The 25,774-nt window shown below is 33.3% G+C and overlaps 1 protein-coding gene across 1 annotated transcript; it reads left to right on the top strand.

The window, feature by feature from the left end:
• Window positions 1-25,046, top strand: Cbp80 (Nuclear cap-binding protein subunit 1). Its single transcript, XM_089240365.1, has 24 exons — window positions 1-159; window positions 1,724-1,812; window positions 3,332-3,432; window positions 4,355-4,439; window positions 5,164-5,235; window positions 6,252-6,359; window positions 6,582-6,629; window positions 7,610-7,683; window positions 9,049-9,118; window positions 9,696-9,911; window positions 10,206-10,303; window positions 11,241-11,304; window positions 12,134-12,244; window positions 14,221-14,285; window positions 14,443-14,580; window positions 14,688-14,791; window positions 15,258-15,377; window positions 20,376-20,475; window positions 20,649-20,742; window positions 21,054-21,157; window positions 21,310-21,409; window positions 22,013-22,141; window positions 22,751-22,864; window positions 24,778-25,046. Exons 1-24 carry the CDS (start codon window positions 114-116, stop codon window positions 24,889-24,891), a joined length of 2,364 nt encoding a protein of 787 aa, XP_089096491.1. The 5' UTR covers window positions 1-113; the 3' UTR covers window positions 24,892-25,046.
• Window positions 25,047-25,774: the final 728 nt, after the last annotated feature.

Consider the following 25,774-nt stretch of genomic DNA (forward strand, 5'->3'; position numbering starts at 1 on the left):
ACTCCTTGTCGTGTAATCCCCATGAACTGAACTGTACAGTGGTCTGTTGTTTTCTGCCAATATTTTACGATTTTCGAAGTTGCTAATTAGATCGTCTGGTTTTATTTTCGAAGATGAGTAATCGTCGCAGAACGAATTATGATGACGACGACGATGACGGTAATTCCATCACTTTCGAGCCATCTTTTTGAATTTATTTGACACATACCATTGTATACATAACTGAACTCTTAACATACCATTTGTATACATAACTGAAAGCTAACATAACTTATATGCTTGAAATGTAGCTGCTTTTCTTGTATGCTTGTGCGCATGAATGCAAATTAGGATAAATATTACTGCTCTTTTTATAAATTAGTTGGAGTTCATGAAATTTATTTTTCCCTGTCCGAAAATAACCGGTAGGATTGAGTTGCCAGATTTTGTGATTGAGAAACTGAGGAATGCGCTCTCATAGGCATAAACTTGTGTTGGGCCCACACCGCCATAATATCTATAGGCATATTGAGTTAGATTTCCTCAATTTTTCCAATAACTTTATGCCTATGCATGCGCTCGAAATGTTCCTTGAATCTTATCAATTAAAGGACATCAATCAAAATGCGACTTGGAACATCTGGTAACCTTGAAGGTAAGCAATATCGATACATGTGCCCATGGTCTCGCATTCACCATAACCCTTGATCGTGAGATGATTTTGAGAGTAAGTATGTGAATTTGTATGTTGGTATTCAGAGTTGCAATGACACGAACCCTGCCCGAAAAAAAAGTGTCGCAGAGGCTGTGACTAGTGAGTGAACACGGTTTGTGGGCTCTGAAAACAAATTTGAGGGTGGGGGAAAAAAAACCAATCTGAAAATATACTTGTAGTGGAGAGGAAGGGAAAGTGAAATAAGATTTGCTCCCCAAATAAATAATCCAATTTGTTGCCATTAGATGCGCTAATTAAATGTTGCTAATAAATGCTAATGCTAGTAAATGGCAATAAGTGTTAATAAATATTGCCATGGGGTGTGGCTCCAACATTCTTGACAAAGGTTTTTTTGAAAATATTTTTTTTCTCTGAGGAGCGGAGCTCATGGATTAGCATTTAATATGGAAAAAAGGTTACCGCGTGAGTGGTAAAAGTTTGAGAACCCGTGATATATCAATTTAAAACTTTCCTTGAATTACAAAATAATTGCACCAATCAAATGGTTTCTTTCTTATCAATCAAAAAAATTCTGAAAAAGAGTAAAAGGTCACAAAAGTCAAGTAAGAGTCACGATATATGAAAGGTAGCAAATTTTTTTACAAATCATTTTTTTGAATTTTTCCCAGCAAGTTATTGTGCTTCATTTTATCGCCTAGAATCACGGCCCAGGTTAATTTTCTGTAAGGGTGGTCAGGGCAACGTTTTTTTGGTTCAAAATTGGCAACCTTGATAGCCATATATAGTGTTTGCTAGTTTTGGCAACCCTTTATCAATCCCCATTAATTAACTGCATATTTTTTAATTCAATTTTTTTTTTGTGTATAATTTCTTCGTAGTTTTTCACCTATGCTGCATATTTTGATTGTCACACATTACAGCGTATAAGATTGATTTCATGTAACAAATAAAATTTTTTGTGCAATTGTATTTGTTCGTTATTGGCCATATTGAACTGATTGGCGATTGCTTCTTTTATTATGCATTTCCTTTATGCAAGTGTAATAAGTTATTTATTTTCTGTTTTAGATGGGCACAGAAAGCGGCGTAGGTTGAGTGCCGAGCCAAAAGAAATAGAAGACAGGTTAGAGTCATTGATAATGAGGGTTGGAGAAAAGGTAATTATGATAACATAATTTTTTTATTTACTTTTAGTATTTATGAGTGAGTTGAAATGAATTTATTGGGATTGCGAAGGGTTTCTCGTAATCATTTTTATACCATGACAAGCTATACGAACCAAATATAACTGTGTTTTTTGCCAATTTTCTTCAAGTAACTATTTTTGAACGAATGCAAGCTGGTCTTCGATTTGAAAAAGTCTCTCCACAGAGAGCAGGAAGAACTTAAACATGATACTTTCATAACATGAAAATTCAAGCACTTACCAGCTTTACTTAAAAATATGAAGAAAGGTGGCAGTGTTGAGTAGAACATAAAACATAGTTCAAGCACAATGTATATGAACACATATATTCCAGCATGTACCAATTCGTTTGAAACCTTGACAGAGAAATGTGTCCAAGATGTATGGATAGTTAAGTAGTAGTTGTGACTAATTCAATGCAAATGCGAGACGATTGATCTCCCCCATTAAAATGTTTCGCTACAGAGAGCAACAGGCCTACAATGGTACAATTATTCATTCATTACACTTCACTCAGAGTTAGAAAAATTTATGGCACGGGCAGTATCACTCATAACAAATGTTACACAGAAACAAACCTCACGTGAGGTTCACAGCACGTATACACATTTTTGGTATGTACGATTCGCTAGAAATTCCATAGAAGAATGTGGACGAAGTGCATGTTAAGTAGTAGTAGAAACACAGGTTCCAAGACATTTCGAAAATCACTTTTAAATTTGCACGTGACTTGCTATCATGTACATACACACAATTTTCTCAAGCGGGATTGGGGTTAATTTTCTTTTCTTCTAAAGAGGTGGTGGTTAGGTTTATTTTCTGTAAAATAACACTATTATCTGGGGGGGGGGGGTTGGGTATGCCAATGCGTACTATATCACCAATTTGTTTTTTGTTTTTATCTGACACATGTTTCTAAACTACTGCAAAGATGTAATATTATAACAAGTTTGAACTGAGTTATAGAAAGTATAGCGCCCGAGTGGCATGGTGGTAAGATGCTTGTCTACCACAGTGAAGGTTGCTGTCACGGTCCCGGGTTCGAACCTGAGGGAGGATATAGATAAGACATTTTCCCTAACGAACTTGATGACCACTGATAGACAGCATCTTCATTTCCAACCCATCTCATTAATGGCAGTAAATTGCAATATATAGCGATATGACCAGAGTTGGTGTTTGGTGAAGTAGTTATAGAAAGTATGAAAGCGTTCATGTGTGTGTGGGTCGAGAAGACAAGTTCACATTTCATAAGGTCTGATAAATGTGATATGCTTGTTGCCAGGTTAAGGAAGTTAATATGTTAAGCTATGAAATTAATCACTAATTCATCATTCAGCCCATTATGTATAAACATCAATTCAGTCATTTTTTCCTTCAAGTATTTGTGCCCCGATGATGAAACTGTAGGCTACATCTGATGATCATCATGTTAAAATTGATTGCTTCTGACTGTGTGTGTGTTTTTAACTGATTTATTGTGTTTTTAGAGCACATCTTCTTTGGAAAGCAACTTAGAAGGATTGGCTGGAGTATTAGACGCTGATCTGCCGAGTTACAAAACAAAGATATTGAGGATACTTGGTGAATGGTAAATTATCATTTTTGAACTCACTTCTTATTTAGATCAATAGAATTTATTTAAAAATTTTTCCTCTATCACGTGGTGATTAGTCATTCGATTCTGAGTCATTAGAATAATATGGTGTTTACGACAGACAGCCAGCGTTGACCGTCCTGTTTCAGGAAAAAAAAAATTCTCACAGCATCTTAGTCTATCCCCCATCCAATCTATTAGTTGCAATTAGTGGGCATCGTGCTGGACTCTAATTACGAGTATTTAGGTTTAAAGTACGTTCACGCATGGTGGTGGCCGGCTGAAGTTGGTTTTCTGCACTTTTCCAACTTTGAGGCGGGAATACGAGCTGTTCTTCCATTCATAAAAAGTCTCTTCGCAAAGAGCAGGCAGACTTATAACACAATTCTGACGTAATATATTCAAGCATTTATCATCTGCACTTTAAAATATGAAAGTCGAATGGTAGCACCAGAGAGAGTGCAAAACCAGCACAATTCTGACAACATAAATATGTTATGCAATATATGCACTCAGAACAAATATTCCAGCATGCACCAAGTTAGAAATTCCGTTGAGGAATGCACAGGAGGTGCATGTGCAGTTAAGTAGTAGTAGTTAGATACAATCTGAGGAATTCTTGGTCTGTATAGAAATATGTTCTGGTCCACCCTGTCTATATTGTTTAGAATTTTGAAAGCTTCCGTTATGACCTTTACCTTTGAAATATTATCCCATGCCGCTAAAAATCAGTTGAACTTTCTGTAGTGTAGCAAATGTGAAATTCAGCAGCTGCAGGTTGCGCTTTAATAAAATGCATAATATACTTCTTTGATGACCCATTATTCATGGAAATATTTTTCGAATGTATGTTAATTTTTCATAGTTAATTACTCGTCATAGTTGTCATAATTTCTTGATTATTGTCTCCATCTAGTGTAATTAGAATGCCAGAGAAGACATCGATCTACACTACGTTGGTTGGACTTTTAAACGTTCGAAACTATAATTTCGGTGGAGAGGTTAGTGTGCACAATTTTGTTAGATGTACGAATTTGTGAATTATTATTACAATAACAGAAACCGGAAATGTGTTTCTGACGTAGTATTATGTAGGAAACACTGCACATAGCTTTTTTAGATTACTTTTTAACTCTTTCATGCTCATTAGATTAATTAAGAGACATTTATGATTCTGTGAGGCACAAAAAAAGAATTTCCAATTTTTTTATAGGGGATGAAAATGTAAATTTACAATCGGCACGCGACATATAAAAAAGTTACTTAAAGGTAACACACAAACACACACATGTATAAAAAAGTGTTTGTTCGATTCTAATAATAGGCCTAGAATACACAGCACCTATCTCGGGCCATATGGTATTATGAATATCAGGCACGGGTCGGTTATCAGGACAACCATTAGTGCTCTATCAAATTTGTGTGAATTAGAGCATGTTTGATTAGTACCTTGGTGTTTCTATTCACGCTTGTGATTTGAGTGGATTTTTTCCCATTTTTTTTACTGTCAAAACAATCCTATAAAGTACTTGGATTGTTTTTTCATTGCTAATTGGTGGTTGTCAAGATAGTTGGACTAATACAGAACATTTTATTCATTTAAGTCAACAAATTATTTTGTAAATTATCTTTTTTTTGGCAATTGTCTATTTCCTAGCTATTTTCATCTTACTGTGAACTTACAGGTTTATTATCCCTCCCTTTTTTTTTTCTCCTCCTGTCTAGTTTGTTGAACTTCTGGTAAAGAGTCTCAGAGAATACCTTAAAGTTGGACTTTTTGAAGATGCCAGAATCACAGTGAGTAATTCTTATGTTTCACTTTGACAAAGTCTTACTTATAATTTCTGCAGGAATATCATTCATAATGTTAATTAAAGTACAGGCACTCCCTGACTCACAAGTGTCTGTTGTCTGAAATTGGGAGAGATATGGTGCACTTGGTGGTATGATGGGAATGTGGTTTCAGATATACTTGATAACACATAATAAAACTGTTGTTATGTGTCTAACTTCTAAGTTTAAGCATTATTATTACAGTAAAACCCCTCTTAACAGACACCCCCCCTCAGATGCGTCACCCCTCTTCTATGGCCAAATAATAATTTCCCATTATAATAAAAGTATGCATTTCAAACCTCTGATTAACGGTCACCCCTCTTTTACGGACAGGTTTTTTGTCCCTCCTGTGACTGCAAAAGAGAGGTTTTACTGTATTATTAGAATGATTATGGAGTTCTGAAAAATTATAATAAACTGCAAAACATTAAACAGTTCCTCATTATTTCCACTGACTTTATGTGGTGGCCATATACTAAAATATAATAATGCTTTTGTGTGTGATGCCAAAAACTTGAGAATTATGCATGTATTTCAGTATTTTTCAGTGTAATAGCGTGAAAATTTGGGAAGGGGAGGGAGAGAGACTATTGAAAGGTTTTCAAATTAATGTTTATAGTTTTAAATTGATATCTAAATTGACTCTAATGCCTTAACTTTTATATTTTATGACATTTATTGTATATTTTTAAATTAAGTTCTTTAATATTCATCAATGACATCTGTGAGATCACTTGTCAAAAAGATCACTACTTTTGATGTATCGACTTGTCTAACCTGTTCCCTTCCCACCTCTGATAAAAGCCTCTATTTTCTTCCCTGCCTTTCATAAGAGCCTTTATGTTTATCCAAATGTCTTAACACCTAGTTAAGGAGGGAGTCTGAACATATATATTAAGAAGTTAATGTTTTCTTGCTACTTTGTGAATTGCTATTTTCATTTTTCCAGTGATTGTTTTTGAACTTTTATTTCGCAGGTGAGATTTTTAGCAGATCTTGTGAATTGCCACGTTATATCAGCCAGCTCAATGTTGAATTTACTGCAGATTTTAGCCAATGTTAGCGGAGAAACTGGAATCCCTCAAGTATGTTGATTTTCATTTTCATGAGTTCCTCTAATATGATCCAGGCTGGTAAATGTTCTTGCAAAAATTTTCAGTCGTAATTCAAGTTAAGCTTTTTCCTTGCGGCAATATGTTCAAAAATAAATAAAATAAATCTGAAACAAATGTTAACATATCTGGGACATATTTTAAAAATAAGGTTTCAAATATCTGTTGCTTATTCAGCTATATTTTGTCTTATAGGTACGGGCTGACTATTATGTTTTTTCAGTGCTGTCTGCTTTGCCGTGGGTGAGTAGAGTTTGCAACTTCGAAACTAGATATTGGAAATTTCTTTGTTTTTTGAAGTGTTTGAAATTCTATCCCCTAAATTTGGTACACTAAATTTTAATGCAATTCATTTGTTGTTCCTACAAATTCTAGCCCATTTTTTCGTCATTCGATACAGTGGAACCTGTGTGAAACAAAATGTCAGGAGACCGAAATAATATTCCGTTTTATAAAGTGCGCACGAAAGCACTAATCATTGATGGGACTATGTTTTGATTCTATCACATACAGTGTTAGGCAGGTTGCATTTATTTTCTTCCTAAAAATAGTGAAAATCCTATATAATAGTACCCTCTATAAAGATAATTGCCCATATAACATTTTCACTCTCTTTGGTCCTGATACAGTTGTCATAGTGTTAATACATTCCATCTGTAACAATACATCTTCCTATTCCCTTGAGTGTCATTATATAGACTTAGTATTACAAAGCATTTCCCTCTTAAACTGTTACCGTAATTTTACCAGAAGAGGTTGAGAATTTTATTGCTTTTGTAAATGTGGTCCTCCTTAGATTAAGGATATATTTCACTCTTAAAATATTCAATTTTTACCCTTTGTCAGACACAGTCTATATTTCAATAGGCTTATCGAAGAACAATGCCTCAAATATAATCATTTCAGCTTCAAAAATTAAGATAAATTAATGCAACCTTATATAGCATATAACATATTTTTTTAAATTTCTGGCTGAATACAGATTTTTTCTCAACGAATATGAAGCATGTTTATGCATAGTCTCATTTTTCCATTCAAACAGAAGGCTTTTTATACATGCATCTAATGGGCACATTTTGTCTTATCTTGTAACTTTTTTATGCTATGCCTGATGAGTTATTTAATTTATTAATATATTGTACATTTTTCTCTCTTGCTGATACATTTCCCATTGTAACATTATTTTCTAAAGGAGAAGTGTCTATTTTCATTTCGTTGCATAGGTTGGACGAGAACTATATGAAAAGAAAGACAGTGAACTTGACCATTTGTTGAGGATGATTGACGATTATATCAGGTATTTTCAATAATGTTTTTCTAAAAAAAAACTCGTACTATGGTACCCGCTAGTGTGAACTCATAAATGTTTGGTTACTTTTGTACATACGACAAAATTGCAGGTTGGCAAATTTTCTGTTGGTCACAGGAATCAGTACTGGTTATATTTCACACAGACTACTGTATAGGGATAATTTCTCTGCAGCTTTTCTCCTAAATTTTAATTTCAGCTTGTAATGGCTATCTCAAAAATGTTTACTAGTTTGAATACACCTGTTCTTTCTGAAAGATACCTCATCTTTCTCTCTTTTATAGTAAATTCTCAAATTTCAACATAAAAAAAAGCATAAATGTGGGCAAGACAAAAATATCACAGATAAAATGATTTTTAAAGAGATAAAATATTATAAAACTCACCAACATCTGAGTCGATAACAACATTAATGAAGTTGCAAAACAAATGTGGGTTGTCCCACAACTGATAGATTACTTTTATTTGTATCTAACAGTTATTGAGAATTTTTCTGTATTATTTAAAATACATGATTGTCGTGTGAAAAATGATTGACCATTTTAGCAAAAATTAGCGGAATTGGAATTCTTAATCCTCAAACAAACGATTGACATTAAAAATCATTGTGGCATGGAAAATTATATATAATAACCTTTTATACTCGTGCATATGCAGAGTTCTTTGTTTAAACATTTGTTCTTCAATTGGGAAGCAGGGTTGTGGCTTATATATATATATATGGATTCGTTTTTGAGGAGAAAATATTAACCCCCACTGTACCAAATCATATAGCTACATGGCTAGCTTGAAGATCTGTGATGCCACTAGACTACTTGAGATAGTGTCACTAATCAGTAGAGTGATTTTTGTAGCTGTAGATGGCGTGTGTTTTACCTTCCAGGTGAGACCCAAGTGGCCGTTTTCTCCCAGAGTTGGTAAAATTCGTGATCATGCACACAGTAGTCGTTGATTCGTTTAAAACATAGTTTTTTGGCTTATACACAGGTTTTTAATTTATTGCGATTTTGATGTTCTTGAAGTGGGAAGGGGGTCAGCTTTTACATGAGTATATAAGGAAGTTCCTGTGCAGTTAAAAAAAAAAAATCAAAATGGTCTTATACAATCACCAAAATATCATATTTTAGAAAATGTACCTAAAACAATGTAGCTAGCCACATTAAACTTCCTGCACCCTTTTTTTTTTCCCTGCAAATCACCCTACCGAGTTATACAGCGGCAATCTATTAAAGTTGCAATTTATTTACATCAATTTTTTTTTGCCATTCTGAGTAACTGTCAATAATATTTTCACCAATAACAAAGAAGTTAACGATTATTTAATTTTTTTTTCTTTCCTCATGATTTTTCTAGCAAAAGACATAAAGTTCATTTACCTTCATTGAAAGTTTGGCAGTCTAATACACCACATGTTCAAGAAGAAGTAAGTTTCAAATGTGTCATTCGTATTAGGTGGGGAACAAAGTTCTTTCCAGAAATTTATTGTTTTGGAAAAAGTATACAGAAAAAAAAGAAGCAAGAGATATTTTTTCGGAAGAAAAAGTCATGGAAGTTTATCTCACTGTGATCCCACCAGACAGATAATATGACCTTGTGTCTCATTGTACATCTGGCGACCTGTTTTGCACCGGACAATTTCCAGCTGGTATGCAGAAGGTAATGCCTATAGTAGAAACAGTATCCCACTGTTTTGGCACTTACAGTGGACTCTCCTAAGACGGAATTTATTGCGGTTGCAGCCCTGAAAGCACTAAGTTTGGATTCTTAATAAGAACAAGAACTTTGTTCCCCACCTAATATCTTGTGAAATAATATGTTACTATTTTAGGGTATTTTTATCATGTTCCATCAAAGCAAAAAAAAAAAATTTAGAGGAGTAATTTGTTTATTATATATCATGCCAATAATACTCATACTTTTATCAAATAGCAGGATAGTTTTTGTTATATGTACATTAATACCTATAGTTATTTAGTCTTTATTTTTATGTCAAAATTTAGTATCTGGATTGCTTATGGGCTCAGATCTGTAAGTTACGTACAGATAAATGGGTCGAGCATCATATAACGCGTCCATACTTGGCATTTGATGGTACTTTATGTGAAGCACTACAACATAGTGTGCCTTCGTTGAATGTGCCTCCCCATCAGGATGGGTGTTCTTACCCTTTTCCAACTGTTGTGTTCAGGCTGTTTGATTACACAGATTGTCCGGAAGTGAGTGTTGTTGTTTTTCCTTTAAATAAATTTTTCATGTGGAATTTTGCATGTGTAAAATGAAAATGTATTTTGAATTTTCTATAATATCTTCAAGTGAATATTTACTTTTCACTTAAGTTTTTTTTCTCCGATTAAATCTCTGAGCTGTAATTATAAAAGCTATTTAATGAGATTTTAGTTTAATTGTGCCAAAATATTAATTTACATTCTATTTTATTTTTTAATATTTTTTCTCCCCTTTGTTCAATGAAAATATATGATGATAGCATTTTTTTTAATTTTCTTTTTCAGGGACCAATTCTGCCAGGTGCCCACTCTATAGAACGCTATCTCATTGAAGAACAATTAAAAAGAATCATTGAACAACAACACTTAACACGAAAAGATTGGTATGACTCTTGATTTATGTGTCCAGAAAAAAATGGTCCCAGATTTATTTTTTGTGACAACCTGATTAGCAAACACACATGACACTCCCCCCTCTTTTCTTAAGGTATCTGACTACGTTAAAAACGTCATTTTGGAAATATTGATTTTAATTTTTTATGAAAGCCCTATTTTTTTGTAATTCCCAAAAAGCTTTGTTTTGTTTATATGATGCTTAGAACTGAAGTTGTGTCCACTTTAGTGTTGCGTTTGCACATACAAGTATACAGTGAATATAAACTTTGAACGTGTTTTACAAAGAATGTTATTTTTTTTTTACATTTTACCTGAGTTTACAACATGATTTATAAAATCTGTTCATTGTATCATTAAAAAATTTTTAATATGATATTCTGCTATATATTATTAGGGTTATGACCCAAAATATAAGGTCTGCCACATGTTTTCGTCTAAGTGTTTTATACACAATATGTAGAATGAAATTTTCAAAAATTCACATGTACATTAACAGATTTGAGTGTAACTTATGGTCATACTATACAATGCTTTAAATTTTGGTTTGTAACCTGCACCATTACTACCTGAATGTACTGTGAAAATAAAATATTCCATTTTATAGAATTTTTTTGCAATCGTGTTTAGAATGTTACATGAATTTTGCCTAAAATTTGACATAAAAATGACTTTTTCATAAAATGACAGAAGTAGTCCAAAACTATTATTGTTTTCACCATTTTGGGACCCTATCAAAAAATATTAAAGTTCACTCCAGTACCATTTTACAAAAAAGTGACAAGAAAGGTAGTCCGATACCTTAATATGCTTAGAAATATACATCTGTGTGTGTAATTTGAATTTCGGTATTTTGTGGTTGAAAATGATTGTATTTCGATTAATTGATCATTGATTGGAATTCTATTGGAACTCTCTTTTCTGTAGTGCAGTGTCTCTTCTGAGTTTCCCAGGAAAAGCGAAAATTCCTCTTGAGTATATGATTGTAGAAGTAAGTTTTATTCATTTCAATGGTTGTATAACATTTGAAAATCAAATGCAGTCAGTTTTACTTCAGATATTTTTGAATTATTTTATTTTTGAGATTTCATTTTCAACTCTCCTGTTACTGCATACTACTAGAAAAATTGTCAACATTAATAATCATGAAATTTTCCAAGTCAGTATCTCAAATACTTTTTTGCTGTTAGTGAATATATCAGTGACTATGATCTGTTCATGGAAACTGAAAAAATTAAAACACAACATTATTATGGTTAAATACCAAAATGGTATGCTTGTTTTCTGTGGGCTCAGACTGTGCTGCCATTGTGTGCTTACCACCATGTCAAATGCAAGCTGAATTGTGCAAACTGTCAAACTTAGTGACTGACTGGTGAGTTTCAAAGTTCTTCAATGACTGACCAGTTATTTCTGCACTGCGCACGACTTGCCACACTCACAAAGTTATCAACGTAGGTCAATGTAATATCTGGTCAGCACTTGTACATATCTTTGAGTACATTTGCAGCTCTTATCTTCTAATTACATATCTGCTAGTTTTTAATATATGCCAAAAAAAAGTACAGCTATATCATGACAGTAGTTCTTATTGATTGTCTCAATTGTTTTTTGATTATCTGCAGTTTGTTCTAAATTTTGTTCAGTATGGTTGGTGCTGTGCGGAATGTATATGCAAATTTTTGTATGTTCATGCTCCATAAAGTTTAAAAAAAATTTATCAATTAAAAATTTATTAGTTGTACAGAATTTAACGTTTTTTTTTTTGACTGGCCAAAGTATATTATGTGGTTCATTCTTGTAATTTATATTAATGTCAGGTGGCACTTGGTGAACTTTTCAAGCTTCCAGTATCATCATATTTGGCTGTGTGTCTGGGCTCTTTGCTGTTGGAATTGTGCAAACTGCAGCCAAGTTCAATGCCACAAGTGGTATCCTTTCTTGTTTTTTAATATTATACTGCAAAGTCCCCCCCCCCCCCCTTTTTTTTTTAAAGTATTGACTAAATTCTATTTTATCCCACTGCATTGTCTGGAAAAGTGGTCTCCCATTTCTTAATGCATTCTTACTTGAATAGTCATAGTGCATTTGCATATAGTTGCAACTGTACGAAACGGAACCAGTCTAAAACAAAATAATATTATAGTGTGACCATGGAAAGATGGCCTCTAACCTTGTATGACTTTTGTCATGAAAACAGAGGGTTCATTCTTCAGTAGGTAGAAATGGTGGGGAAGAGAACTCCAGCATCAACACTGGAGGTTATTTTCTTTCCCCTCCATTTCTCCCTACTGAACAATGAACCCTCACTATTTGTAGTGAAGGCCATACAAGGTCAGAGGCCATCTTCCTATGGTCATGCTATACAATCTTGATGTTCCGTTGCATCAAATTCCTCTGTATATATTTTAAAATTCTATTTGGATATTGATTACTGGAAATTGAACTGATTAGCAACAAGAGCAAAGGAATGGTATCAGAAAGGCGATGTGTGGTATTTTATACATATACAGGGTGTTTTGTAAGTCCTAATCTGGCATTTATCTCATCAACCGTTCATCGTAGAAGCATGGTTCTATTTGAAAAAAAAAATACTTAAAATGTGTTCAAGAATCACTCTGATCCAGTTTCAAGTGTGAAAATTTAGAGTGCCATAACATAGAAAATCTAAATTTTTATACAGTTCTCCCGTCCTTCAACCTCTAAGTGGAAAGAGTTTTTGCTCTGTTTCTCTTGAGGCCAACAAAAAGAATCCCATGCTTCTAAGTTCAATATTTGCTGAGATATTTGAACTCAAAAATCGGAGAAAAATTGGGAATGAAAAGCATAATTAACAGGCCATGCTTCTTTCCTCATGCATCCTCTTCGTTCCAGATTTGTTTTCATTTTTTAATGGTTTTTTTCAATTTGAGACTTGAGGTATGCATAAGGGCGCCTAACTCAAATGATTTTAGTAATTGACCAAATTTAATTAATTGACCCTAGTAATTGACTAATTGATTATTTAATTAATTTTTCAAATTTTTTTCCTTTTTAAATATTTTGACATGCAATAAGCATAAATCCATCAAAAAAAATATTTTTAATGTCTAGTTTTGAAGAGGTTATGCTGTTCTTTTCGAACTTTTCTCTAATTTTGGATTCAAATATCTCTGCGAATATCGAACTTACATACATGGAATTTTTTTGTTAGCCTCAGCAGCGGGTATTGTGTCAAAACATTGCCAACAAAAACATCTCCATTTAAAAACATCCATTTTTTTTACTCCATGGTAAAACATCTTCATTACGAAAACATTGCACATCAAAACATCGCTATAACAAAAAAATTGCATGTCAAAACATCGCCAATAAAAGCATCGCAACTCATTTGCTGAAAATAAAATAAAAATAAATCTTATTTTTCCCTGCATGTAATCTCAGTGGATTATGTGTAAAGACATTGGATTTTCTTGATGTGCTTTATTATTTTATTGCTGTTTTATTTATTTCTTAGCACGTAGACTACTGCATCTTTTTTGAGATTTTGGAACAGAAATGAAGGTACAGGTTAACTTGGTTAATTGGAATTGTTGGATGATTTGAATATTAAAAGTTTGTTTCCTTTGAGTTTCCTATTTAATTTAATGTTGAAATTATTTGTTTAATCGATTTATATTTTTTCTCCTAACGTTTTGAATAATGTTTTGCAGACACCAGTGGGACGAATTTTTTTTTTTCTGTAAGAGAAGTGCGACCATTAATCGGGAGGGTGTTAGTTTAAAATGCACACTTTTATTTATAAAGGAAATTACTATTTTGCCATTAAAAAGAGTTGACCATCAAGAGGGGTTTTACTGTATTATGTTTAATGTGACTCGTTGAATCACAATTTTAAACTTGAAATGTATCTTTGACTCATCATTAGCTAGCGCAAGCAGTTGAGTTATTGTATGAGAGAATTGATACCATGAACGTAGATTGTATTGACAGGTAAATCGTATAGTTTTCACCACATTTCTCCAATATGCTGTTCTATTTCATTCAATCCAGATAATTTGAAATTATTCTGCGTTTACTAGAAAGATTATTTACTTGCAAACTATTTGTAATGTTCACATATGTTATTTTTATAATTTGTGTCATGCAGGTTTGCAGATTGGTTTGCATATCATTTGAGCAATTTCCAATTCAGGTGGAATTGGGATGATTGGAGTGATTGTTTGAGCTTGGATCCCTTACATCCCAAGCCGAAATTTATATCTGAAACCCTCCATAAGTGTCTTAGGTGAAAAAGAAAAATTTTGAACTTTTGTCATTATTTTCTATTATTTATATTTACTTGTTGATATGCGTACGCTTCTGGATTTGTAACTGCAGTTTTGTTATTTCTAGACTTTCATATCATCAACGGCTTTTGGATTTCACCCCAGAGGCATTTGTAAGCCTGGTACCGAAGAAACCAGAGTCATATTTTAAATACTTGGAAGAGGGGGCAGGTATGCATAAATATATGAATTTTTTTGTTATAATGCAATCTTGTTTTATTATCTTTCAATAAGTGTTTAAAAGTTTGAGAAAGAAATCAGCGATGCTCATTAAATAAAGCTACATAGCCAACACAATTTAGAATTTTATGAAATGTAACACAGTGGTTTCTCAATTTACATGATAGATTTGTTCCTGAAAATTATTCTCATTCTACTGACAAATGGACGGAAACTTAGGCTGTTTGGTTGTCTCTTTCCTACATTTTCACCTAATGTTTCTCTCTAAGCTATAGGCCATCTGCACAGAAGAAAGGTTCTTTCATTATCTCAAAGAAGCCTGTAGTTTTTTGGGCACCTCTGTCCTCACTGTTAGACATAAATGTATGAAAGCTAAGGCGAAACAGTGGAAAGTTATTAAGAATATTTATAAGTTTGAACTAAATTTGCCTTCACTATTGAATTTTGTTTTTTTCAGAATCTTTGCCAGGTACAGTTGCTGCACAGCAACTCATCGCTGCCTTGAAGGAGAAATGTACACCCGAAGAAGCCCTTTTGCTAATAAAAGATCTGCCAAATCCTTTACAAGATGATGATGGTGAGTCTCAATGACTCATTCATATTAAGCAGTGTGATCTGTTTTTTGTTTAGAAACATATAGCAATGTTATGACTGAGATTAAAAAGATTTGACAGAGATTAAAAAGATTAAGTTGATTCAATCCATCAAATAGTTTATTTAACATAAGTTTTGGCATATAACTTACAAATTACCTCCAAGATGAATTATCTATTTTCTAGTGATGAAAATTTAGATAATGCGAATGATATGAATGACAACAAATCATGGAATTTATGTCATTAGGATTGTGTAAAATCTGATTTTTCAAAGATTTTGATGAATCCTAAATGTGATATTAGCGGAAAATTATGGTAGTAGTAAAAAAATTCGTTTAGTGATCACACACATTTTATTATTTTTATTGTTATCTAATGCTTCTGATGAATTTTTTCCCCTCTTGAAATATTAAATCTGATTATTTTCTGCTGATAACAGTAAAACCTCGATTAGTCGTCACAGTCACCTCATGTTATCGAAAAATTATGACAGCTTAAGCAAAGTGCCGTCAATTTCAATGCGCAATATTTTGTAAAAATTGGTAAAAATCATATAAATTTAAAATATGACATTTATTAAAATATGAATGAAAATTACAATATTAATAAAATTTATAGATTTCAAAAGGAAAAATAATTTTTTTTTGCTTTTTATACTCTCTTATTAGTTAACTTATTATGGGAAAATATACTGGTAAACTTTGATTAATACTAATAATTTTTAATTTAGACTAATCAGAGCAACTGTTGGAATAGTTAGCTTCTCTTCCAAACAGAACTATTGCACATTAATTTTGCAAACGCATGAAATTTAATTTTAGTGTTCTAATTCATCAGTAGTTCATGATACAAGGTAATCTCGAACACAAGACCCACTTTTGACTTGAGGGGAGCCCTGGGCAGGGAAAGTAAACATTAGAAGACCTCAACTTTGGAAATAATGTCTGGTTTTTTACCATAGATATTTGGTTTAAATTTGAAGCCATAAATTAGTAGGGCCCATAGAGAAATCAGGTCTAGCTTGATAGTCCCTAACATTTCAAAAACCTTAGTCGGCAAATGGACATCTCCAACGTAACTTTTGTTACTTAAACTATTCCGCTTTGATGCATAGGCTTTTATGGTGATTTTTAAGCATACGACAATGCTGCTACCACCTGTTAGCAAGCTTTTTTTTTTTTTTTTTTTAATGGGAAGCTGTAAAAATAATCTGTTCCTCTCAAACTTTCTCATAGTGACGAGTTAACCAAAATTAGCGATGAATAACCTAGGGTTTAATAACATTGATGTCTATGGGGCCGTTCAAGTATTACCAGGGGTGCAAGAGCTGCGCCAATTGCGCCAAACTGCGCGGAAACGGTTCTCTTGCTACATGGTGCGCCAAGGTGCAGAATCCCTGCGCATTTGCGCCAATTCTTGTTTGTGGTTCGCGGAGGTACCGCTAATGTACTGTAGTACGTCAAATACCCTTAATTAAGCAAAAATTCGCATGAAAATGTTGTTCACGGGACGCGTTCTTTCCGAGACACGGAAAAAGATACGGGGGAGGGGGGGGGGGAGAAACTTCAATTTTTTTTTCACTTCCCACCATCTACTACAATCGCGTTATCTCGTGACCTTGGAAAGTAGTATACTAGTATACTACCTTGAAGTATAAAGTCCTGTACTGTTATTGGTATAACCGGCGGGCTATCAAAGTCCCTGAATAAATATGCCGAATTTTCCGATTTCGGAGACCGTTTTTTCTCCTGCTGGTTATAGGTTATATACTGGAAATAACGGTAATTTCGCGGCTGCCAACTTGCGTTCTAAGACGGCATGCATCGAAAAGAGGATTGGTTTACTCGTTTAAATTACCGAAATTTTTCGGAGATCGTTGGGAAAAAATAGAATCTGTAAAAACTCCAGCTAAAATATTCATAGTTTTGTCATCTAGCCACTATGCGGTCATGTGGTTATCGTCGGCGGTTGCCGATCGTAACAATTTCACATCGCGAAAATCCGGATTTGGCGAACGGGGCCGGCTCGAGAGAAAAAAATCTCTACCCATGCAGAACCTTTTTTTTTGGCGCTACTGACCACGTTTTTTTTGGTCGACAAACCTTTTTCACCCTTTCAACTCCATTTGGCACCCCTCCTTCAGCGGCGCCCAATAAGGCCGCACGGTCCGCCACTGCATTGGTGGGGGAGGGGCATGCTCTTAACAATAGTCAGAGGAAGGAGTTTGTACTAGGGCATGCTCATTTTACGTAACTTCTGTGAGATACCTAATATATATTAATGTCCTACTTTTCCAAAACATGTTGTTTGAGAGAATGAAATATTTGCACCCTTTCTTGTTTTTCGCACTCCCTCTCATGCATTGCTGGGATGGTACATTACTCCCTCACGTATTGCTGGAATGTTGCTTAATATTGTATCACCAACAGAACTATTGATTATGTGTGATGAATGGGTTGCACTACAATGCAAATAATTACAAGAAGTGAAATCAGTTCAGAGAATAGAGAGATAGATATTGGGCAGACATATTCAAACTTCGTAACTTTGAAAGCAGCCCAAAGTTCAAAATTTTGCCAGTTTTGGTGAAGACTTTTTTATCTTCAGCACATGGTAACACAGACAGTGAAAAAGAGTTCATTGTTAACAAATAAATAAAAGTCTGTTCGAACATTGAAAAATCTGTCCATGCAATGCTTTAATGTTCAATGTAATAAGACATACAAAATCTTATGTTCAAGGGCATAAAAAATTGGAAAAAAATAGTCATTGAGATGCTGTACTTCTGAAATCGAATCGTGATTTGTAATCTATTAACATGCCTTATTAGGTTGAGAAATTCTTTTAGTAAATAAGGTATTTATATTTTTCTCATTTTTTGCATTTTGCTTTTAAATTTAATAATTCCTTTAAATTCTGTGAGAAGCCAATTTTTTTTTTCCACGGAAACTCTTATTATATTCTGCACGCACTTTTTTTGTTATATCAGGAGGAATAAGATTTTGGTGTTCAAGCAGCAGAAATTCTTGCTGCCTAGGTTTTCAGTATGCATGTTGCTTAATTTGAAAAGAGTAATAATTTGTATTCGTCATTTCAGTAATGCATGTTTTATTAATGACAGATAAGATAATTCAGAAAAAATTTAAATGGATTTTAATTTGTGAATGGAATTTATTTAGAATTATTTGTTTCAACCATTTTTGGAAAAACTTTTCACATTTCACAGAAAAATTACTCCTTATATTGCAGATACAGTTTGTGTTTAGTTCTGCTCCATTTTCAAAATTTCTGCTCCAAAAATGAAATTTACTGCTCCGAAATGGATGAGGGGCACTTGCACCCCTGTATTACATAAGCAAAGTTCATACCCCGTCAGCAAAAATTCATCATCATCTCTGCCCCTCTAAGTAATAACGCATATTGGTGGGATAGGGGGCTCGTGCCCCCCTCGACAATCAAAAATTTATTTTTTTAATTCCAAAAAATATTTTTTTAATTGAAATTTCGGAAAAAATAACTTTATATGTTATTATAATGAATTTCTGAAAATTTCAATGCTATTTGAAGGCTATGAACCCAAAATTTATCTTTAATAAATTCATTGCGACCCACCTTCTAAGCCACATAATGATAAATCGCATAAAGGCCCTTGGCCTGCGGACTAAAAATGGCCCTCTGGATTATCTGATGCAGCCTGCCCTCCTCAAACCTAATTTTGTAAAAATGAACTAAGCGGCACATTTACAGCTCGCTAAGGGCGGTATTCACCGACATGGTTTAAGCTATAGTCACAATTTTCTGATAAGAGATCGACACGGATTGGTTAAATTCAGGGTTTTGACCAATCTATGTTGATCTCTTATCCAAAAATTGTAACCACAGGTGTAAACCATGTCGGTGAATACGGCCCTAAGTGACCCATGGTACAATTCCAGAACATTTTAGCAGCCCGTGGCACATTTTCAGATCACTTAAATAACCCGGGACACAGTTCCAGAACACTCAAGCGATCTGTGACACATTTAGAGATCCCTTGAGTGACATAGTTTTAGTGCACTTAAGTGGCCCTCAGTGTGGTTCTACATCACTCAAGTTACCCGCGGCACATTCTCAGATTATTTAAGTGATCCGCGGCATATAATTATGGATCACTTGAGTGATGTGTGGTACAGTTCCAGAGCACTTAAGCGGCACTGACACATTTCCAGATCACTTGGATCTGCGAAACATTTAGAGATCACTAAAGTGACTCCATAAGACACATATCAATAAAGGGGAAATATCACTTCAAGTGCTCACAAACTATCGAAAGGTTTTTCTTGTTTTTAGCGCACAGAGTAAGATGGCATTAAGAATATTTTATTTCATATTTTCATAAAGGGTGGTTGATGACGTAAGCATTATCCAAACTTCCCCTTGTCATCAAAAGTCAGCAAATCAGAAACCCCCTCCCCCCCATCGATGCTGATGTAATACTTGAATGGCCCCTATGAAAGCTGGAAGTGCCTGAAGAAAAACTATGACTTATTAGGGTGACGACTTTACGAGGTTTTAATGTATATCATCCCCTCATGCTAGAAGCACGAATGTGCAAATTTCAACTTTTTTTATCAGCTGGTTGGATACCTTATTTTGGTATCTAAGTTTTGCCTGAAACCTCAATGTGTATCCCTATTGAATGAAACACATGTTACAAAACATTTTAGGAAAATAACTTTTATAGAGTAACATGGGTAGAGTAAACATTCAAAATGTCATTTCTCAGTTCTTTTTTTTCCAAGGACATTGCACATTTGGGTTTCAAGAATGGGGGGGTTGTCGATATGACTATGCAGACTATGTTTTGACTATATTTTTTGTAATTTTCATTGTCCTGTGATATCTAACATATGGATTATATGCTGAAAATTATAGCAGGTTTGTTCAACTCATTAGATATTTATATAATTGTATGTTTGTGCTGTTTCCTTGTTCCACAGCTGCTCCCACTCATAACCCATTGAAGATAGATGTCTTTGTACAAACGTTGTTCCACTTGGCCAGCAAATCTTTTTCACATTCTTTTGCTGCCATAGCAAAGTGAGTTTGTTATATAATTTTCGATGTGTTGTTAAGTCATGTATTTTTCTCAGATCAACTTTGTATTACCATCCTTCATTTTCAGTGTAAAGTATCATGGGATATGTGTCTGACTTCTACATAAGTATGCATATTTAACATCCTTTTCTCTTTTTTTTTCTTCTTGAAAATAGGTTCCATTCAGTTTTCCAAGTTTTAGCAACATCAGAGGAAGCACAAATATGTATTCTCAGGAGTATTTTTGAATTTTGGCATGCACATCAGCAAGTAAGTGGCTGACTGCATGATTAATTCATAATTATGCTTTCCTACAAATTTGAACTTCAAGCTATTGTAAGAGACGAATTATTTATCTCGATAATATTAATAATTTTTTTTTTCACATTAAGACAAATTTTTTCTCAAATGGGAAGTAAAATAAAATTATGCAACTTTAGAATCTTTCTGGTTTTTTTTCTACTAAACCTATCTTTTTACCTGAAGCACAGGTCTCGAATTTAATCATAAATATGATTTTACATTAAATTATTAAGTTATGTCTTGCTCTCAATTCTCATCTTCAACACATTTTCTTACAGATGATGGTTGGTATTATAACTAAATTGTTAAAAACCAGAATTGTGGAGTGTTCTTCAGTCGCTAATTGGTTGTTTTCTAAAGAAATGGCTCATGAATTCCCAAAGTGAGTGCATTATTGTGATTATTTTAATTTTCATAAATTATGCCATAGATTTTTTTGACGTTGGTCTTTCTAAAGAGGAAAAATCTATCAATTTTTTTGTATGAATTATAATTTTATATCGATATGCATGATAATTTTTTGACATTTTTTAGGACGTATGTGTGGGAAATACTCCATATGACTATAAGAACTATGATTCGATTTGTTACAAATATGCAAAAGAAGGTCACAGACGCAAAGAGAAAATTGAAGGTGATCTAAAATGTTCATTTTGTATAAACAATTGTGTGTGTGTAAAAAAAGAATGGTATTTGTGTGTGTGTGTAAAAAAAAGATATGGATATCATATCCTTAGTCATACACCTTTTGTGCTCGCTGAGACTTGGTGGATATGCCCAAAGTCAACTACATTAAAGAACATGTGAAACAAATTAATAGGACTCAGATTTCTGACCTTGCATATTTTTTCATTTTGTAGATTATTTTTTTTCATTTTCAGTTATTTTTAAGGACATTTTTCCAATGGTTTTTAGTAATTTTAAGGCATTTTTCATGATTTTCAGTAATTTTAAGACAAATGTCTAGATTGATAATATTCAATGATATATTGGGATTTTCAAGTAAATTTTTTCAAAATAATGGATATATGGATTTTACATGCAATATATATATATATATAGATATATATATGCCATTCCCTTGTATATTGAGGCATGATGTATGCGGATTCTATCTAATATGAATTTTCTACAATTATTTTTGTTTAAACTTTTAACATGAACTTCAAATAGTAAAATTGTGTTTCGATAACATTGTATTTTTATTCCGGACAATATTTATATATATTTTATTCAGCATGGAGAACCTATGGATGATGGCGAGGAAGAAAAAGAAACACCAAGCGAGGAGATGATTGAGGAAATGGAAGAGAAGCTGGAAACGGCACAGAGTGATCTGAAGAATTTATTTCTCATAATTTTCCAGGTAAATTTTGACATTTTTTTGATTTTACTAAAATCAAAAATTAAGAATTTTTCACTCGTGAGTATGATTAATGAGAGGAAAAAGCCAGTATTTGGTTGTGTTTTGGTCATTGTTAGACTGCTGCTGCTGGAAGTCCTAAACTAACCTTATAACATATCTGCGATGTAATGAAAATTCATAGATTATTTGAAAGTGTAATTCTTTTTAGTTGTAATTCTTTTTTCGTGTTCCTACTGATGTGATGTGCCATACAATATACAACGAAACTTCACTACAACAATACTCGATATAACAATAAATCCCTCTATAATGATATTTTTTCAAGTCTTGTTCGGAAATACATACACCCTAATGTTCAACTGCTACCTTTCGATGCAGTAATTTTTTCTTGATCCGCAGAGTATCATTATTTCAAGATTTTACTGTTGTAATGGTAACTCCTTAAAATGATAATTTTCTGTGTCCCTTGAATATCATGTGGGCGTTTCACTGTATAATGAATAATAACACATTTCTGATGTATTCCATGATATCTCATGATTTCACGTACTTCGCTTCCTGTTATGGTTTTTATACTCATTAAAATATAATTTTTTTTTGTACCCATAGCGTTTCATAATGTTATTGACAGAACACATTGGTCGTTGTGAAGCTGAGGGCATCGATTCAAACAACTATTGGTTTAGGTGGACTCTCGGGAGGCTTCAAGAAGTGTTTTTCCAAGTAACTGCTTTTCATATTGATTTTCTTTGAGGATACTACTACTAAAATTTCAGTGCAGTGCAATTTCTCTGTATCAATCACTACTCTTGGGATCACTAAGAAAAAAAGTAAAGATAAAATAAATGAGACAAATGACAATAAAAAAAAACAAAATCAATTAAGAAATATATTAATGTTTTGAGGAGGGGTGGGGTATTCTTCACCAATTCTGAGGCCCCTCTCTCTCAGGATGAGTTTGAAGTCTTTGCATTTTGAGCTTGAGCGTGTTTTACTGAAGTGAGAAGCTCTGCTCTTAATTTGTAACACACATTACTATTTTCATTTTATGGGTTATAATTTTCCATCTAATCTTAAAGATACTAAAAATGTCGTTGAGGGTTGTTCTAGGTATCCTTCTCTTTTTTGGAATTACTGCTTTGGCTATACTGAGTTCTTCAATCAAATTTTTTCCCCCTCTTCCATTCGGAAGTGAGAGCTTTGAGAATTGATGTTTTCGCGATATTTTCTCATGGCAAAAAGTTACGGGGAAGGCAAATAACTGCACTGGTCACCTTTTCTACCAGATACTATTATTACTACACCATACATGAAAAATGCACCTCATAATAATACTACAACTAGATCCTGCTTATAAGTAAAAGTTTGTGAACCCCTATGGTATAAGCAGTGATAGGTCTGGAGAAGGAAGAAAATTGAAGGGTAAAGATGGTAAACATTGTAAGTGGCAAAAAAAAAAGAAAAGATTCAGACGTTTTCCCCAATAAAGTGTCAAACGAGTAGTGTTTCATAATGTTATTAAGGTGACTAAGTGGTTCAAAAGAGCGTGTAAAGAGGTTGCAAAAATGTGAATGTGTCTATGGGTCAAAACAGGCATTTTGTGATTTCCCAACATTTTCCCTTTTGCAGATTTTGCATTAAAAAAAAATAAATAAAACGTGAATTAAAAAAGTATTGAGTTTGCTGCTACAGTTTTTATTTTTACATAATGACCTTGTCCCCATTACATGAAAAAGCTCTTGCGAAATCGCACCACCTAGACTCCAGGTGCGGTAGCCTGTATGAATGTGGTCAAAGCCATATAAATCTATGAACTTAAACAAACATGGCGGCACGTCCATGTTGAAAAAGTTTTTCAACATGGTTTTATATATATTTTTTATTATATATGGTTTTATATATGTGTTTAATCGTAAATTGGCTGATAGATGATTCAATGACCATATTTTCATATCGGAAATGAAAAATCTGGATTTATATACTGGAAATATTGCCAGTTGTGGGAAAAATTCTTAATTTATTGCTAAAAATTGTCGATGGGCAGGAAATTGGGGGCTTGACAAATCTCGGTTAATTATAATGATTTCATGTGGAAAAGAAAAAGTTTAACGCTGTGAAAATGTCCAGTAAATATCAAATTCATGGAAGCATCATTGTAAAAATTAGTCAGTTTTTTAGAATAGTCAGACACTAAATTATAAGTCTGGTTATGTTTCGTAAAATGTGGGTTATATGGTCTACTTATGTATTGCTTTTACTCCTTATTTTGATTCTTACTATGCCCATAAAAAAATGTTAAACGTTCAAAGGTACGTTTGCTGAATTTTCAAGTAAATTGCCTGATTTTCATAAGTTACAGGGTTTACCTTCCTGAGATTTTTTGGCAGGTCTGCTTTTGCCACTTTTACCCTTTAATTGTGGAAAGATTTCCTATTGTGGCATTTGGAATTTTGTTTTTGTATTAATTTGTGAAAAACTTGTGAATTATTGTGATACCATAACATTATCCATTGATAGAGTTGCAGAGAATTTTTTTTTGTCAATTTGTGTTTTGTAAAATATTGATAGATTTTTACAAAATTCATAACATTAATGCTTATTTATGGATCTTGAGATATATATTTGTGTTTTGATAGCACCAAGAGCGCATATTTAACTATGTGGACACACTGGAGACTCTTCTCTTCACAAATGACATAGATCATCACATCCTCTCTGTGTTTCAACAGTTTTGTGCTTTGAAAGCGTGATTTCTCTTCAAGCTATTCCACTGGAAGGACTCCGAACATTACTTTATTTTAGCTGAACAACAGACAAAGAACAGTGCATTTTCTAGACAGGAAACAGTATTTTCAACTGTACCGTTGAAAGACGGCATTGCAATAAAACACAATTAAAAAAATGACAGGTGTTGATTTAATCTTCATTTTGCATAGCTAGAATATTTTTGTTAGCGTGAAGTACAAAATTTAAGGCCATCACACACATAAGCAAATTATCCAAAACAGTAGGTTGGAAAAAATAGAAAAGTATATACTTTTTGTATTTTTTGATTTACATTTCAACTGAAGAAATGTGTATTTATTTTTTTTCCTTAGATTTTAATTCCTTTATTTATAGTTACCAGTCATCCTCATTTTTAATGTAATTTTAAGCATCCTCATATGGTTTGAAATTTGTCCTCATTTTCAGGTTTTGGCAATTATTTCTCCTATTTCTTGCTAGAAAAAATTTGCTGTTGCGAAACATATCTCTTCATCATTGTATGTTTACTTATGTTTTTCCTCACACAAATAGAATCAATGTTGCCTCCAAGCATGGGTAGATGTTATTCTAACCACTGTTTTGTGCACTTCATTATAGTATGATGAAAGTCCAAAAAACACTGAAAGAAGAAATGTATAGCTTCCATCTTATGAATACTGTTGTTCACTCATCTGTACAGTATGGCAGTATATTTAACGGATAGCGTTAAATATGGTAATTCACTAACAACTTGAATGTTTAGGTCTTACTTTTATGACTGTTGTGTTGTTTCAACATTTCTTTCAACTCAAGATGGTTTGTTTGTTCTGAACATAAGAGATGATAAAATTAGGATTGATTGTCAAAAGCTGAAAAAGTAGAAGTAGC

The sequence above is a fragment of the Pholcus phalangioides genome, unplaced genomic scaffold (genome assembly GCF_987345545.1).
Source record: "Pholcus phalangioides strain wild (caught in Gottingen) unplaced genomic scaffold, Ppha-v1.0 ptg000012l_1, whole genome shotgun sequence".
Lineage (NCBI taxonomy): Eukaryota > Metazoa > Arthropoda > Arachnida > Araneae > Pholcidae > Pholcus > Pholcus phalangioides.